Source organism: Pristis pectinata, chromosome 16 (genome assembly GCF_009764475.1).
Source record: "Pristis pectinata isolate sPriPec2 chromosome 16, sPriPec2.1.pri, whole genome shotgun sequence".
Lineage (NCBI taxonomy): Eukaryota > Metazoa > Chordata > Chondrichthyes > Rhinopristiformes > Pristidae > Pristis > Pristis pectinata.
Genome location: NC_067420.1, coordinates 40,025,391 through 40,040,247, shown reverse-complemented (window position 1 = coordinate 40,040,247; position 14,857 = coordinate 40,025,391). Strand labels below are relative to the sequence as shown.

General features: G+C 44.8%; 1 protein-coding gene across 1 annotated transcript in view; it reads left to right on the top strand.

Annotated features, from left to right (window-relative positions):
• Positions 1-14,857, top strand: part of LOC127578776 (ranBP-type and C3HC4-type zinc finger-containing protein 1-like) — a 35,448-nt gene that overhangs the window by 19,361 nt on the left and 1,230 nt on the right. The window contains exons 7-12 of the mRNA XM_052031219.1: positions 894-1,072; positions 3,555-3,710; positions 7,250-7,361; positions 9,969-10,148; positions 11,893-11,991; positions 14,330-14,473. Coding sequence (XP_051887179.1) covers positions 894-1,072; positions 3,555-3,710; positions 7,250-7,361; positions 9,969-10,148; positions 11,893-11,991; positions 14,330-14,473 — 870 coding nt within the window. The remainder of the gene's footprint in view (positions 1-893; positions 1,073-3,554; positions 3,711-7,249; positions 7,362-9,968; positions 10,149-11,892; positions 11,992-14,329; positions 14,474-14,857) is intronic.

Below are 14,857 nucleotides of genomic sequence, written 5' to 3'. Positions count from 1 at the left end.
CTCATCCTCCTGATATACCATGCTCCCCACATTGGTCATCAACTCCCCCAGATTCTACCAGTGACTTACGCAGAGAGCTGTCGACGCAGCTCAGCACATCACAGAATCCAGGCTCCCCTCTATGGACTCTGTCTACACTTCTCGCTGCCTCGGTAAAGCAGCCAACATAATTAAAGACCCCACCTACCCTGGACATTCTCTTTTCACCCCTCTCCCCTAGGGAAGAAGATACAAAAGCCTGAAAGCACGTACCACCAGGCTCAAGGACAGCTTCTATCCCACTGTTATAAGACTATTGAACGGTCTCCTTGTACAATCAGAAGAACACTTGACCTCACAATCTACCTCTTCATGGCTTTGCACCTTATTGTCTACCTGCACTACACTTTCTCTGTAACTGTAACACTTTTTTCTGCATTCTGTTATTGCTTTGCCTTCTACCTCGATGTACTGTGTAATGAATTGATCTGTATGGACGGCATGCAAAGCAAAGTTTTTCACTGTACCTTGGTATGTGTGACAATGATAAATCAACTTACCAATTTATATTAGGGACAAGTTACAGCGGCCAATTAACCTACAGGTCTTCAGACATCCTGTACCTCCTGCTCGATGGCAGCATCGAGAAGAGGGCACGGCCCGGATGGTGGGATCCCTGATGATGGATGTCGCCTTCCTGAGACCTCGCCACTTGTGGATGTCCTCAATGGTGGGGAGAGCTGTACCCATGTGCATACCTAGATATTGTGCACTCTCTGGAGTGTGGCATTAATGTGAGGATTAAGACATTAATGTACGGCTTGATATTACAGAGCCCCACTAAAAATGTTTGCCCTAACCACAGGGAAAGCAGAACCACCAGAAGAAATGTGTATCTGTTTCCTTCCTGTTAGGTGGGCTGGGAGTGTCCAGGATGCACATATATCAATAAACCAACTCGTCCAGGATGTGAGATGTGTGGCACTGCCAGACCAGATGACTACCAGGTACCCAACACCTACAAACCTGACCAAGAGGAACTGCAGAGGATAAAAGACGAAGAAGCAGCTCTTAAACAATATGAACAAGTAGGGTTTTTTGACAACTACCGTTCCATTTGGCTTTTCGTGTTGTTGTTTGAATTCTTAAATTTTTATTTTACACAGGCTGTGGCTGTTGCTGGCTGGTCTGCCCATCACTCTTTGTCCCGGGACTGAGTGACTCTCTGTGCTATTTAGGTACCAATCACATTGCTAACCATCTATGGTCACAGAGAGTTCTTCCTGGAAAGGACTGAGATGAACCAAATGGTCTATACAACATCTGGTAACCTCAACTGATGCTGGCATTTTGTTCCAGATTTAGTTAGTTAATTTTAAATTGCCCGGCTGCTCTGTTGAGATTTGAACTCATGTTTCCAAACCTTTACTCGAGTAACTTACCCACTACGTACGTGAACATTTACCCCATGTACAACAATGCACAGTGTGATTGTTAGGAAGCTCCATGTGTTCACAACCACATAAAGCAACCAAACAAACAAATCACCTCGTTTATCCTGTCCTTCCTTTCCTATTTCCTAATTTATTCCTAATACTAAGATGGATGTGATGGTACCTCTCTCATTGTGAAGCACCTTTCTTTATAAAGACACAATGCAGATGCTAGAATTTGGAGCACAAACAGCTGGAGGAACTCAGCGGGCCAGGCAGCATCTGTGGAGGGAAATGGACAGTCGACATTCGGGTCGAGACACTTCATCTGGACTGAAAGATAGCGGAGAGATAGCCAGGATGAAGAGGTGACGGGCGGAGCAAGAGCTGGCAGGTGATAGGAGGATCCAGGTGAAGGGGTGATAGGCAGATGGAGGAGGGAAGAGAGGAAGTAATCTGAACGGCTGTCCATTTCCCTCTATGATGCTGCCTGACCTGCTGAGTTCCTCCAGCGATTTGAATTTTGCTCCAGTTTTCTTTACACTTGACTTTGGATTTCCATGGCATTTGACACAAGTTTAGTTTTGTTGAGGAAGGCGATTCAGTCCCTCTTAGCTTGACCATCCAAGAAAACCCTCCATATCTGACAAATACCTGACTCCATGAACTGCCCACTCCAGATGTAAGTCGCACATTGATTGCGAGAGTAATCTTCAGAGATGCTTTACACTTAAAAACTACAATTAGCGAAAACTGGTAGGTCAACCTGACCTTGTTAGGGATGAGCATGGCCTTTGGAATACCACTTGCTTCATGAAGTCCATGGATCCCTGAACGTTGCTACAGCCAAATGTTGACCCTCTGTCATGAACAAAAATCAGAGACCCAGTGTCTCATCTACTGCAGGTAAAAACTTGAGAGATTGCAGCAGTTTTCATGTACAGAGAGATCTTGGGGTCCAAGTCCTAGCTCCCTGAAAGTGGCCACGCAAGTAGGTATGGTGATAAAGAAGGCGGGTGTTTGGGGCATTGAGTGTAAGAGTCAGGAAGTCATGTGGCAGCTGTATAAAACTTTGGTTAGGCTGCACTTGGAGTATTGTGTTCGGTTCTGGTCACCACATTGCAGGGAGGATGTGGAGGCTTTGGAGAGGGTGCAGAAGAGGTTTAACAGGATGCAGCCTGGATTAGAGGGTATGAGTTATAAGTAGAGGTTGGACAAACTTGGGTTGTTTTCTCTAGAGCATCAGAGGCTGAGGGGAGACCTGATAGAAGTTTATAAAAAAATTTGAGAGGCATAGATAGGGGTAGACAGTGGGAATCTTTTTTCCCAGGGTAGAAATATCAGATACATAGAGGACATGTATTTAAGGTGAGGGGGGAAAGTTTAAAGGGGCGAATTTTTTTATACAGTGAGTGGTGGGTACTTGGAATGTGCTGCCAGGGGTGGTGTTGGAGGCAAATATGACAGGCACTTAAGAGGCTCTTAGATAGACATATGATGTGCAGTGAATGGCGGGGGTGGGGGGCACGATATAGACATTGTGTAGGCAGAAGGGATAAGTTTAGTTAGGCGATTAATTAGTTTGTGTTCTGTAAAATCTAGATAATAGACTGATTTTACAAAATGACCAGATATAATATGGGAAGTGAGTAGCATAGGTAAGATTTGCAAAGGTTGCAGTAAAATGGGTTACACAGTATTTTTCTCATTCTAGGTGAGAGGTTTAAAGGAGATGTGCGGGGCAAGTTTTTTTACACAGAGCGCGGTGGGTGCCTGGAACAGGCTGCCAGGGGTGGTGGTGGAGGCAGATATGACAGAGGCATTTATGAGGCTTTTAAGACAGACACATGAATATGCAGGGAAGGGAGGGATGTGGATCATGTGCAGGCAGAAGGGACTTAGTTTAATTTGGCATCCGTGTTCAGTACAGCCTTAATGGGCCAAAGGGTTTGTTCCTGTGCCGTACTGTGGCTATGATCTAGACACCAGTCAGTGACTGTTCCTGACCATGTTTGGTATCTGAAAATGTAATTGTTTGAAGGGGTTGGATTTCAGAGGCATGAATCCACACAGGGGTCAGGCCAGGTTTTGGTAGTTGAATTCTGTCGTCTAAGGCAGTTATCTTTATTTCTCAGTCAATAGTGCTCGAGGCGACAACGGAATTACCAGGCAGATGTTGGAAACGGATGAACAAAACCTGATCTCAGCGAGTGAGGAGTTTGAGTGCCCAATTTGTTACGTCACGTTGGAGCACGGTGAAGGTGTTACTCTTCGAGAATGCTTACATTCCTTCTGCAAGTAAGAGAAACCTTTTGTTGCAATGTAATAAGGGCAGGTGCTATAGGGCACATTATTGAACAGTATGGCTGAGTACTTGCGTGTAAAACAACATCAATCTCTAATGCATACTCTAAAAAAAAGTTCTTTTACATCTTCAGACAGCATGTATTGCCCAGAGTTTACTGTCTACCCCTTTAGAGCCCTGAAAGTGAACAGCATTTGTAAAGGGGAGGCAGATTTCCATCCCCATAGGATGTTAGTGAGGCAGAGATTTATTTGAACAAGAATCCAGTAGTTTCAAGGTCACCATTCCTGATGCTGGCATTATTTATTTAACTGTAACTGAAAATCAAAGAGCTGTAGATTCTGCAATAAAGACAGAAGATGTTGCAAATGTTCATCAGGTCAGGCAGCATCTATGGAGAGAGGAACAGAGTTAACGTTTCAGGTCAAAGACCCTTCACCAGAACTGGGGAAGTGAGAACAGTTCAGGGAGCTGCAAAGGAATGCTCCATTTGGAATGTTAACGGGGAGGGAAAGAAGAGGCTGGTGGTGGAATCTCGTTAGGGTGGTGATGACCCATTGAATGCAGAGGCTGGTGGTGTGCAAGGTGAACACAATCTTTGCTTTGGCTGAGATAACAGAAGTTGAGAGCTCTCTCAGCTATGGCAAGAGGCAAAGCCATGATAAAGGAAAAATGTATTTATTTAACTGATTACCCCCAACTGCCTCGGTGGGATTTGAACTCATGTATTTGGATTGTTACTATGCTGCTGTGCCCAAGAAACGAGATATTCATAGGCTGCGCGAAACACAGTGGTCCCTGGGAATAGCGCTCGCAAGGAGAGAAAACAGTTATTGTCTAGAGGTGAAGTTTGCTAGATGTTCTCATATTCGGCAGGATACAATTTTTCACTGGCAGATGTCAACTTCACTGCCCCCTCACAGATTGGCAATAAATATTTCCATCGTTAACAATCAGAATTCGTTAATAAATTGACCATCGGACAAGCCGTTTAAAATGAAACAAATGGTCTGAGGATGTGGTATTTGTTTTTCTCAGTTTTGTTTCTTGCAAGTGAAATGTAATGAACAGCAGATAAGATTTTTTATTATAGATTTATACATATTTATTCTCTATATTTGCACAAGTGATTATACAAAGCTGTGGTGCACTGCTGTTGATAAATTGTCTGCCTCCCTCCAAATCCCTAATATTGTGCAATGCTGAAAATTCATATGGATAAATTGTTTTAAAAAAATGCAATTATGCTCAGCTTTGCTCATTTCACTGAAGGACTGGGAGAATCTCTGCAGAATTTTAATTCTGAAGATCAAATATCAGGCATGCAGTTCATGTACTAATTGGTAAATTGGTCTATTATTGTCACATGTACTGAGGTACAGTGAAAAACCGTGTTTTTCATGCCATCCATACAGATAATTTCAGCACATCGAGGTGGTATAAGGAAAAAAAAACAGTAATAGAATGCAGAATAAAGTGTTACAGTTACGGAGAATGTGCAGTGCAGGCAGACAATAAGGTACAAGGCCATAACGAGGTAGATTGTGAGGTCAAGAGTCCAATTTATCGTACTAGGGGACCATTCAATAGCCTTATAACAGCAGGTAGGAGCTGTCAATGAACCTGGTGGTACGTGCTTTCAGGCTTTTGTATCTTCTGCCCGATGCTTTTGTTTACGTGCCATTCAGACAGATCATTCCAGACGCAAGTACATCGAGGTAGTAAACAGAAAACAATGCAGAATATAGTGCTGCAGTTACAGAGAAAGTGCAGTGCAGACAGACAATAAGGTGCAAGGGCCATGATATATTCATTCTCCCTAGGCCAATCCCCATAAGAGGGAATTAGAATGTAAATCAGCTGTCAAATTCAATTAAGAGCTAATTATGTATCTAAAATATCCCACTAGAGTTTTCTGATTATTTACCAAATTGGAGGTTCCAAGTGAGTTTTAGATTTATTGCATGCAATAACTAGTATCCCAGTACAGAATCGAGCAGCACCTCCCAAACCAGTGTCCTCTACCCTCTAGAATGACCGGCAGCAGGTACATGGGAACGTGCCACCTACAAGCTCCCCCTCAAGTCGCACATTATTCTGACTTGGAGACATATTGCCCTTCCTTTTATGATTCTGAACTATGGAACTCCCTGCTTGAATATGAGTATCTTCACCACACTGTCTGCAGTTGTTCAAAGAAGGCTTCTTCAAAGGCAGGTTCAGGCAATGTATCCTTGCCTTCCAATTAACACCTACATCCCATTCTTGAATGATAACAAGCAATAAATGACCCTCTAGTTTGTCATGCCTATCCTATGCTGACCAGTTTAGCACAGAACAAAGTGGTTTGGACACAATTGGTTGGCAGATGTGATACCCCCTTTAAGAAATATTTATAGAGTCACACAGCATAGAAGCAGGCCCTTTGGCCCACCAACTCTCAGCGACTATCAACCACCCATTTAAACTCATCCCATTTCATTCTCTCCACGTTCCCTACAACTCTCCCAGGTTGTACCACTCACCTACGCTGGAGACCATTTACAGCGACCAATTAACCTACCAACCCGCGAGTCTTTGGGATGTGGGGGGACACTGGAGTTTGTGAGGTGGTGCGCTCCTTCTGCCAGTTACGCAGGGCTTCTGTGTGCCCCTGATGCATGGACCTGAGGTTCTCAATACTGTTACTGTTTTTACCTGTACTACATCAATGCACTTTGTACCAACTCAATGTAACTGCACTGTGTAATGAATTGACCTGTACAATCGGTATGCAAGACAAGTTTTTCACTGTACCTCGGTACAAGTGACAATAATAAACCAATACCAATACCATCCTGAATACTCCTCCTCAACCTTGAGTGGTCATGGTCCAGAGGTTCCCATGAGTTGCATTTTATTTCCCCAAGATGGCTTTAAGCAGATCCTTGAATCTCCTCCTGTGACAGCACTGGAATAGAGCATGTTTCAGGAGTCTGGTGTTGGGCGTAAGAACAGTGTGATTTATGGACTGACTCGGGTATGACCAGGGATGTTGGCTGGGAGAAGGCAGTGATGTTAGTCAATTATCCTCCCCGTGAATTAAGGACCCAGATGTTGTGAAATACAGCCACACAAGTGGGAGGCAGAGTGAGACACTGGTCACATGAAGGTCAGTGTTCAAGCCGCAAAGCTCCAGCTACCAAGCTTGAATCCTGACCTCCCTGTGACCACATGGGTTTCCTCCAACATCCTACAGACGGGCAGGTTGGTAGGTTAATTGTCCACTGTAAATTGCCCCGAGTGGTAGAATCTGGGGGGAGTTGATGGGAATGTGGGGAGAATAAAATGGAATTGGTGTAAATGGGCAGGGACTCAGTGAGGTGAAGGGCCTGGTTCTCTTCTGTATAATTATGACACAAATACAGGTGCAACAAATTGGCTGCCTTCCTTGTCAATGGGCTTTCGTTAGGAAGACCTGAGGGAGGAGGTTGGGAGTAGAAAATGAGTGGAATTGAGTGAATTTTACTGACAATGATATCACTACTTTCAGAGACTGCCTGAAGGGGACAATTCTAAACAGCACAGAAGCTGATGTGACATGTCCATTTATGAACGAGCTTTACTCCTGCAAAAGCAAGATCCTTGAACGCGAGATAAAATACGTGAGTTTTCTTCATCTCCAACACTTTGTGCTTTACCTCGAGAACAATCCAACCATTAATTTGGGAGAAAGGGGGTATGTTAATTACCTTTCTTTTGGCCAGCGGGAACAGCACAAGCAGGGGTTAGGAGGGCAGGGAAGGTCCTTGCCAGCTGCCACCTCGCTGGCCTGGGTTTTGCTGGACAGGACCAGCCGATGCCCTGCACCTTGTGTTTATCTGCAAAGAACTAATGGAACAAAAGCCTCTTGGACCCAAGGGCCTGCATGGCACTGGGTTGCTGGGCAACATCATAGAGTCAATGAGTGGATCTGACACTTTTGACAGATGGTAGAGCCTTGCCTCAAAGATGTTTCTTTTAAATTCAATTCACAAGGATGTGATTGATACTGGTTTCAGCAGTGTTTATTGCCCATCCCTAATTGTCCCTTGGATTGAGGAGGCAGTCAAGGGAAAGTGCTTTATGGGTCTGGAGTCACATGTAGGCCACACCAGATAAAGGCTTCCCTTCCTGAAGGGCATCAGTGGATCCTCTGCTACCATTACTGTGACCAGCTAGAATTCCAGATTTATTTACTAGTGTTTAAATAGCAACCACTGTCAGATTTGAATTTAAAGTTAAGATATATCTTTATTAGCCACATGTACGTCAAAACACACAGTGAAATGTATTTTTGTGTAGAGTGTTCTGGGGGCAGCCTGCAAGTGTCACCATGATTCCGACGCCAACATAGCATGCCCACAACTTCCTAACCCATACGTCTTTGGAACGTGGGAGGAAACCGGAGCACCCGGAGGAAACCCACGCAAACATGGGGAGAACGTACAAACTCCTTACAGACAGCGGCCGGAATTGAACCTGGGTCGCTGGCGCTGTAATAGCGTTACGCTAACCACTACACTACCATGAATTTGTGTGTCTAGATCAAATTAGATCCAAAATTGGTCCGGAAATGGGTGGCAGAGGGGAGAGGTGGAGGGATGTTTTTGTGATTTAGAAGCCTGTGACTAGTGTGTGCAGCAGAGATCCGTGATGGAAACGTTACTGGATTTTAATGTAAGGGGTATGACGAGCAAGGTCATAAAAATTGATGGTGCCATTGACAAGGACAGTCTTAGGCCTTGGGACGATATTGGGACGTTAGTAGGATAGAATTTAATCAAGATGATGCATTTTGAGAGGACTAAAGGCTAGAATGAACACAATGAATGGTTGGGGCCCAAACGGTGTTGAGGAACAGAGGTACAAGCTCAAGGATCTGTAAAGGTGGCAGCACAGTGGAAAAAGAGGCAGAAGGCATTCAGAATACTTTCTTCCATTAGCTAGGGCACAGAATATAAAAGCAGGGAGGTTGTGGTATAACTGTATAGTACACTGATCGCCACACTATAGGAAGAAGGTGAGGGTGGAGAGGCTGCAGAGGAGATTCACCAGGACGTTGCCCAAGATGGGGCGTTTCACTTATGAAGAGAGACCGGATAGGCCGCGTTTGTTTTCCCTGGGGTGGAGGAGACAGAAGGAGGACCTGATAGATGAAAAACACTCTGATGCTGGAGGAACTCAGCAGGCCAGGCAGCATCCGTGGAGAAAAGCAGCCGGTCAACATTTTGGGTCAGGACCCTTCTTCAGGACTGAAGGTAGGAAAAGGGGAAGCCCAATATATAGAAGGGAAAAGCAGGGCAGTGATAGGTGGACAAAAGAGGGGAGGCGGGGTGGGCACAGGGTGGTGATAGGTAGATGCAGGTAAGAGATAGTGATGGGCAGGTGTGGGGGAGGAGGGGAGAGCACTGTCTCTTACCTGCATTTACCTATCACCACCCTGTGCCCACCCCCCCTCCCCTCCCCTCTTTTGTCTACCTATCACTGCTCCGCTTTTCCCTCCTATATATTGGGCTTCCCCTTTTCCTATCTTCAGTCCTGAAGAAAGGTCCTGACCCGAAACGTTGACCGGCTGCTTTTCTCCACGGATGCTGCCTGGCCTGCTGAGTTCCTCCAGCATCGTCGCATTTTTCATCTAGATTCCAGCGTCTTGCAGTCCTTTGTTTCTCGAGGATCTAACAGAGGTATACAAAATTATGAGGGGCATGGATAGGGTGAATGCACTCAGTCTTTTTCTCAGGGTTGGGGAACCAAGAACTAGAGGGTATGGGTTTAAGGTGAGAGGGGAAATATTTAATAGGAACTTGAGGGGTGACTTTTTTTTTTACACAAGGGGTGATATCTATGTGGAATGAGCTGCCAGAGGTAGTGGTTGAGGCAGGTACAGTAACAATGTTTAAAAGACAGTTGGACAGGTACATAGATAAGAAAGGTTTAGAAGGTTATGGGCCAAATGCCGGCAGATGGGACTAGCTTGGGTGGGGCATCTTGGTCAGCATGGACCAGTTGGGCTGAAGAGCCTGTTTCCGTGCTGTATAACTCTATGAACAAACGATGAAGGAGATAGCTGATTTGGAACATTGCAACAACAGACTTCGCTTTACCCAATGGCTTCATTCTGGGCTTCAAATTCTGTGTCACTTTATTTTAAAACACCTCTTGATTTCTAGGTGACTCCGATAGGATTGGTCTCCTGGTTTTAACTCTGCCTTTGCCGTGTTCCCTTCCAGCTCCTGACAGGGGCCGAGTACTGTAGCTACCTGGACAGAAGTTTAACGATTGCAGAGACCTGCAGCGAGAACAGTTACCACTGCAAGACTCCTGACTGCAGGGGCTGGTGCATCTACGAAGATGACGTCAATGATTTTCACTGTCCCCTCTGTAATAAGAAGAACTGCCTGGTGTGCAAGGTAGGTAGGACTTGCACCAAAGGGCTTTCTGACAGAAGACAGAAATAAGACCTAGGAGCAGAATTAGGCCATTTGGCCCATCGAGTCTGCTCTGCCGTCCGATCGTGGCTGATTTACTTTTCCCCATCAACCCCATTCTCCTGCCTTCTCCCCATATCATTTGCCGCCCTCACTGATCAAGAACATATCAACTTCCGTTTTAAATAAACCCAACAACTCGGCCTCCACAGCCGTCTGTGGCAATGAATTCCACAGACTCGCCGCCCTCTGGCTAAAGAAATTCCTCCTCACCTCTGTTCTAAAGGGATGTCCTTCTATTCTGAGGCTGTGCCCTCTGGTCGTAGACTCTCCCACTACTGGAAACATCCTCTCCATGTCCACTCTATCCAGGCCTTTCAATATTTGTTAGGTTTCAATGAGATTTCCCCCCCTCATCCTTCTAAACTCCAGTGAGTACAGGCCCAGAGCCATCAAATGCACCTCATACATTAACCCTTTCATGCCTGGAATCATTCTCGTAAACCTCCTCTGGACCGTCTCCAATGCCAGAACATCCTTCCTTAGATATGGGGCCAAAGCTGCTCACGATACTCCAAATGTGGTCTGACCAACGCCTTATAAAGCCTCAGCATCCACGCCTTTATTCCTTCCACCAAAGTGCATGACCATACACTTCCCTACGCTGTATTCCGCCACTTTGCTCATTCTTCCAGCCTGTCCAAGTCCTTCCGCAGACTCCCTGCCTCCTCAACCCTACCTGCCCCTCCACCTATCTTTGTATCATCCACAAATTTGGCCACGAAGCCATCAATTCCATCAGTACCCAAATATATGCATGTACACAGCTTATGGGTCACAGAAATCTGGAATTCTCTCCACAGAAAACCAAGTCAATTGAAAGTCTCAAGACCAAAACTGATAGTTAATCAAGGGTACTAAAGAGATTTCAATCAAACAATGATGAGACCAGAGGTGAAATGCAGATTATCCATGGTCTAATCGACCGGATGCACAGTTAGCAGACAGGTACAACAAGTGGTTAAGAAGGCAAAGGGCATACAGGCCTTTGTTGGAGTCTAGAAATAGGGAACCATTGTTACAATTGTACAGGGTGCTGGTGCGACCATGCCTGGAGTGCTGTGTAGTTTTCATCCCCTTGTTTAAGAAAGGATACAGTGGAATCAGATGTCCTGGGATGAGAGGGTTGGCCTGTCCCCAGCAGCTTAAGAAATTAGATCCATATTATTTGGAGTGTGGAAGATCTTACTGAAACACGCAAGATTCTTAGAGGGCATAACAGGGTAGATGTCGAGATTTTCCACTGGTGGGAGAGTCTCAAACAAGGAGACATAATTCCAAGGTAAGGGAGCAGTCGGTTAAAACCCAGTTGTGTGAGAACTTCTTGCAGAGGGTGGTGGATCTCTGGAGTTCTGTACCCCAGAGGTGTGTGGATGTCAGATCATTTGGGGTATTTAAAGAGGAAGTAGATAAATTTTTTGAAAGATCAGAGAACTTGAATCAGGAAGCTTGAACTTGCATCCCTGTGAATTAGAGTGCTTTCAGCTGAGCTATTATTGGTACCAAATGGTAAAGGGGAGCCATTAGAATCTGGTGTAGCCTAAGGTTTAAACAATACATGTTGTGGAATACAATGTAGAATTCATTACCATTGCAATAAATAAAGCCAGCAATGATCAAAACCTGCATCATTTTAAAGAAATATCTTTTCTGGTCACTTACACAGGCTATACACGAAGGGATAAACTGCAAGGAATACCAAGATGACCTCAAAATTCAAGCTGAAAATAATGAAGCTGCAAAACAAACTGCTGAGATGCTCAAGGTAAATTAATTTATCATTTTCTAACTAAGTATTATTTTAAAGTCTTGGGTCCCCAAATCCATTGAGCAAGAGAGTGGGTAGGGGCAAACATTCTCAGCTCGGATGAAAAAAATGCGATTGTATGGCACCTTTAATGTTATAAAATCTACTGAGGAGCTGAAGAGGTAGGGGCCTTGCCAAACAGACTTTGATTGAGATTACACTGAGAAATGTTCAGCCTATGTGTCGGGAGACTGCACCATCTTGTATTTCATCCACCCCGTCACATTTTGTTTCTCTTTGCCAATTTGTTTTCATCCCGTGAATTTTAGTTTGTCTGATTGGAGAAGTGTCCATGATCCAATGTACAGAGGTCAGGACTAATAGTCCAAACACGTAGGTTCTAATCCAATCACACAGCTGTGGAATTTAAATTCAGTTTATTAAACAATCAGGAATTTTTTAAAAAGTCTCTGTAAAGGTAGCTATGAAACTGGATTGCTGTACAAATCCCATTTAGTTTACTAATGAAATCTGGCACCCATGCCTGTCTGGCTACATCAGGCCTCTCTGGTCACTCAGTTGTATGGTGACTGCTATGTTAAAACAATGCCCCATCTGGTCACCCCATTACAGGAAGGATGTGGAGGCTTTGGAGAGGGTGCAGAAGAGGGTTACCAAGTTGCTGCCTGGATTAGAGGGCATGTGTTATAAGGAGAGATTGGACAAACTTGGGTTGTTTTCTCTGGAGCAGCAGAGGCTGAGGGGAGACCTATCAGATTGTTATAAGATTGAGAGGCATCGATAGACAGCCGGTATCTTTTCCCCCAGGGTCAAAATGTCTAATACTAGAGGGCATGCATTTAAGTTGAGAAGGGGTAAGTTAAAAGGAGATGTGCAGGTGTTTTTTTGTTTTTACACAGAGTGGTGGGTGCCTGGAATACACTGCCAGGGGTGGTAGTGGAGGTGTTTAAGAGGCTCTTAGATAGGCGCATGAATATGCAGAGAATGGAGGGATATGGACCTCGTGTAGGCAGAAGGGCCTGTTCCTGTGCTGTTCTATGTTCTAATGCAACAGCTCAAGTGACACATCACATTTAGATAATAAATAAATGTCTGCTTTGCCAGTGACACTGCATCCTGAAAAAGTATAAATCAACAAACTTTCAGGACAACACTGTGACAAATTTATGGCTGTGGCCAACACTGAGGGGCCGTACTGTATCGATCCACATTCTGCCCTACAGGATCATATCTTCAAAGGCAGCAGTTGTTATTCAGAAGTCACTGTACATCTGGCAACTGGTACAGAAGGAAATTAAGGAAAAGAGTAAAATACCTCCCAATCTCTACGTTCCCCTGATTCTGACCTGCTGTAAAATCCCCATCTTAATTGCAGTGTTGTAGCAACTGTGTCTTACCTCGGCTCTAATTCCCTAAGCCCCTCTCTTCCTCCTCAGAACTTAGCTTTAAGCACACTTTCTGAAATGTACCTTGCTATGAAATTTTCTTTTGTCTTCCTGTGAAGCAATGTAGGATATCTTGCCCTATTAAAATGATGCTAGATTGTAGATACTGTTGCACTGGGAGTCCCTGATGTTACTAGGAACTGATTCCATTTCCCAGATCCCCAGTCTCCTACAACACAGTACACCACTCAGCCCAACTGGTTTATGCCAGCTGTCAGTAATCCCACTAGTCTCATTCCCCCCATTTATTTCTCTTAACCTTTAGCAACACACACAAAGTGCTGGAGGAACTCAGCGGCTCAGGCAGCACCTACGGAGGGAAATACACGGTCACCATTTTGGGTCGAGACCCTTCAACGGGACTCAAGGTCTTGACCCGAAATGTCGACTCTTCATTTCCCTCCATAGATGCTGCCTGATCTGCTGAGCTCCTCCAGCTCCTTTGTGTGTTGCTCCAGATTGCCAGTATCTTTTCTCACATACCCTGAGCCTCCTACCACCCACTTTATCCAGGGATAACTAACAGCAGCCAGGTAACCTACCAACCTGCACATCTTTGAGACATGGAGGGAAACCAACGAGGTCACAGGGAGAACGTGCAACCTCCACACAGACAGCATGGGAGGTCAGAATGAAGTGTTACTGGAGTGTTGTTGAAGCAGTGCTAATTGACTTAAGGTTACCCAAAAAGAAAATGTGTGTGGAAAGGACTTGGTTGTGGTTCAGAGTCTCTTGCATTCAGGGTAGTCTTCTTCCCAATTTTGGCCATTACTTCAGCATGAGCCAGTTAGCCCTTGGCTTTTGTTTTGGACAAAATCATGCTCATCAAAACCCCATGAGTTCAGATTGAATCAGTTGAATGGTCTTATATTCTAATTATTTCCTTACAGACACTTCTGAATCAGGGGGAAGCCATGTATTGTCCTAAATGCAAGATTGTGGTGCAGAAGAAGGATGGATGTGATTGGATATGTTGCACTATGTGCAGAACAGAAATTTGCTGGGTGACGAAGGGACCTCGCTGGGGACCTCAGGTACGATGTCATTTTAAGAAATGTTTATATATAACAAAATTTAGCCATAAGCCATTTCAGAAATAAACCATCATGCTACACAGGAACCTCTTCCTGCCTTCCTTCATTTAACCTTATCCCATGAAGCCAACTTCTTTATAGGATGAAAGCAGGGCCTCATTCCTTCTGAACTCCAGTGAATACAGGCCCAGATGTCTCTTCAGAAGGATGAGGGGGGCATTCTCATTGAAACCTACTGGATACTGAAAGGCCTGGATAGAATGGGCTTGGAGAGGATGTTTCCATTGGTAGGAGAGTCTAGGATCTGAGGGCACAGCCTTTAAAACTGAGATGAGGAGGAACTTCTTCAGCCAGAGGGTGGTGAATCTGTGGAATTCATTGCCA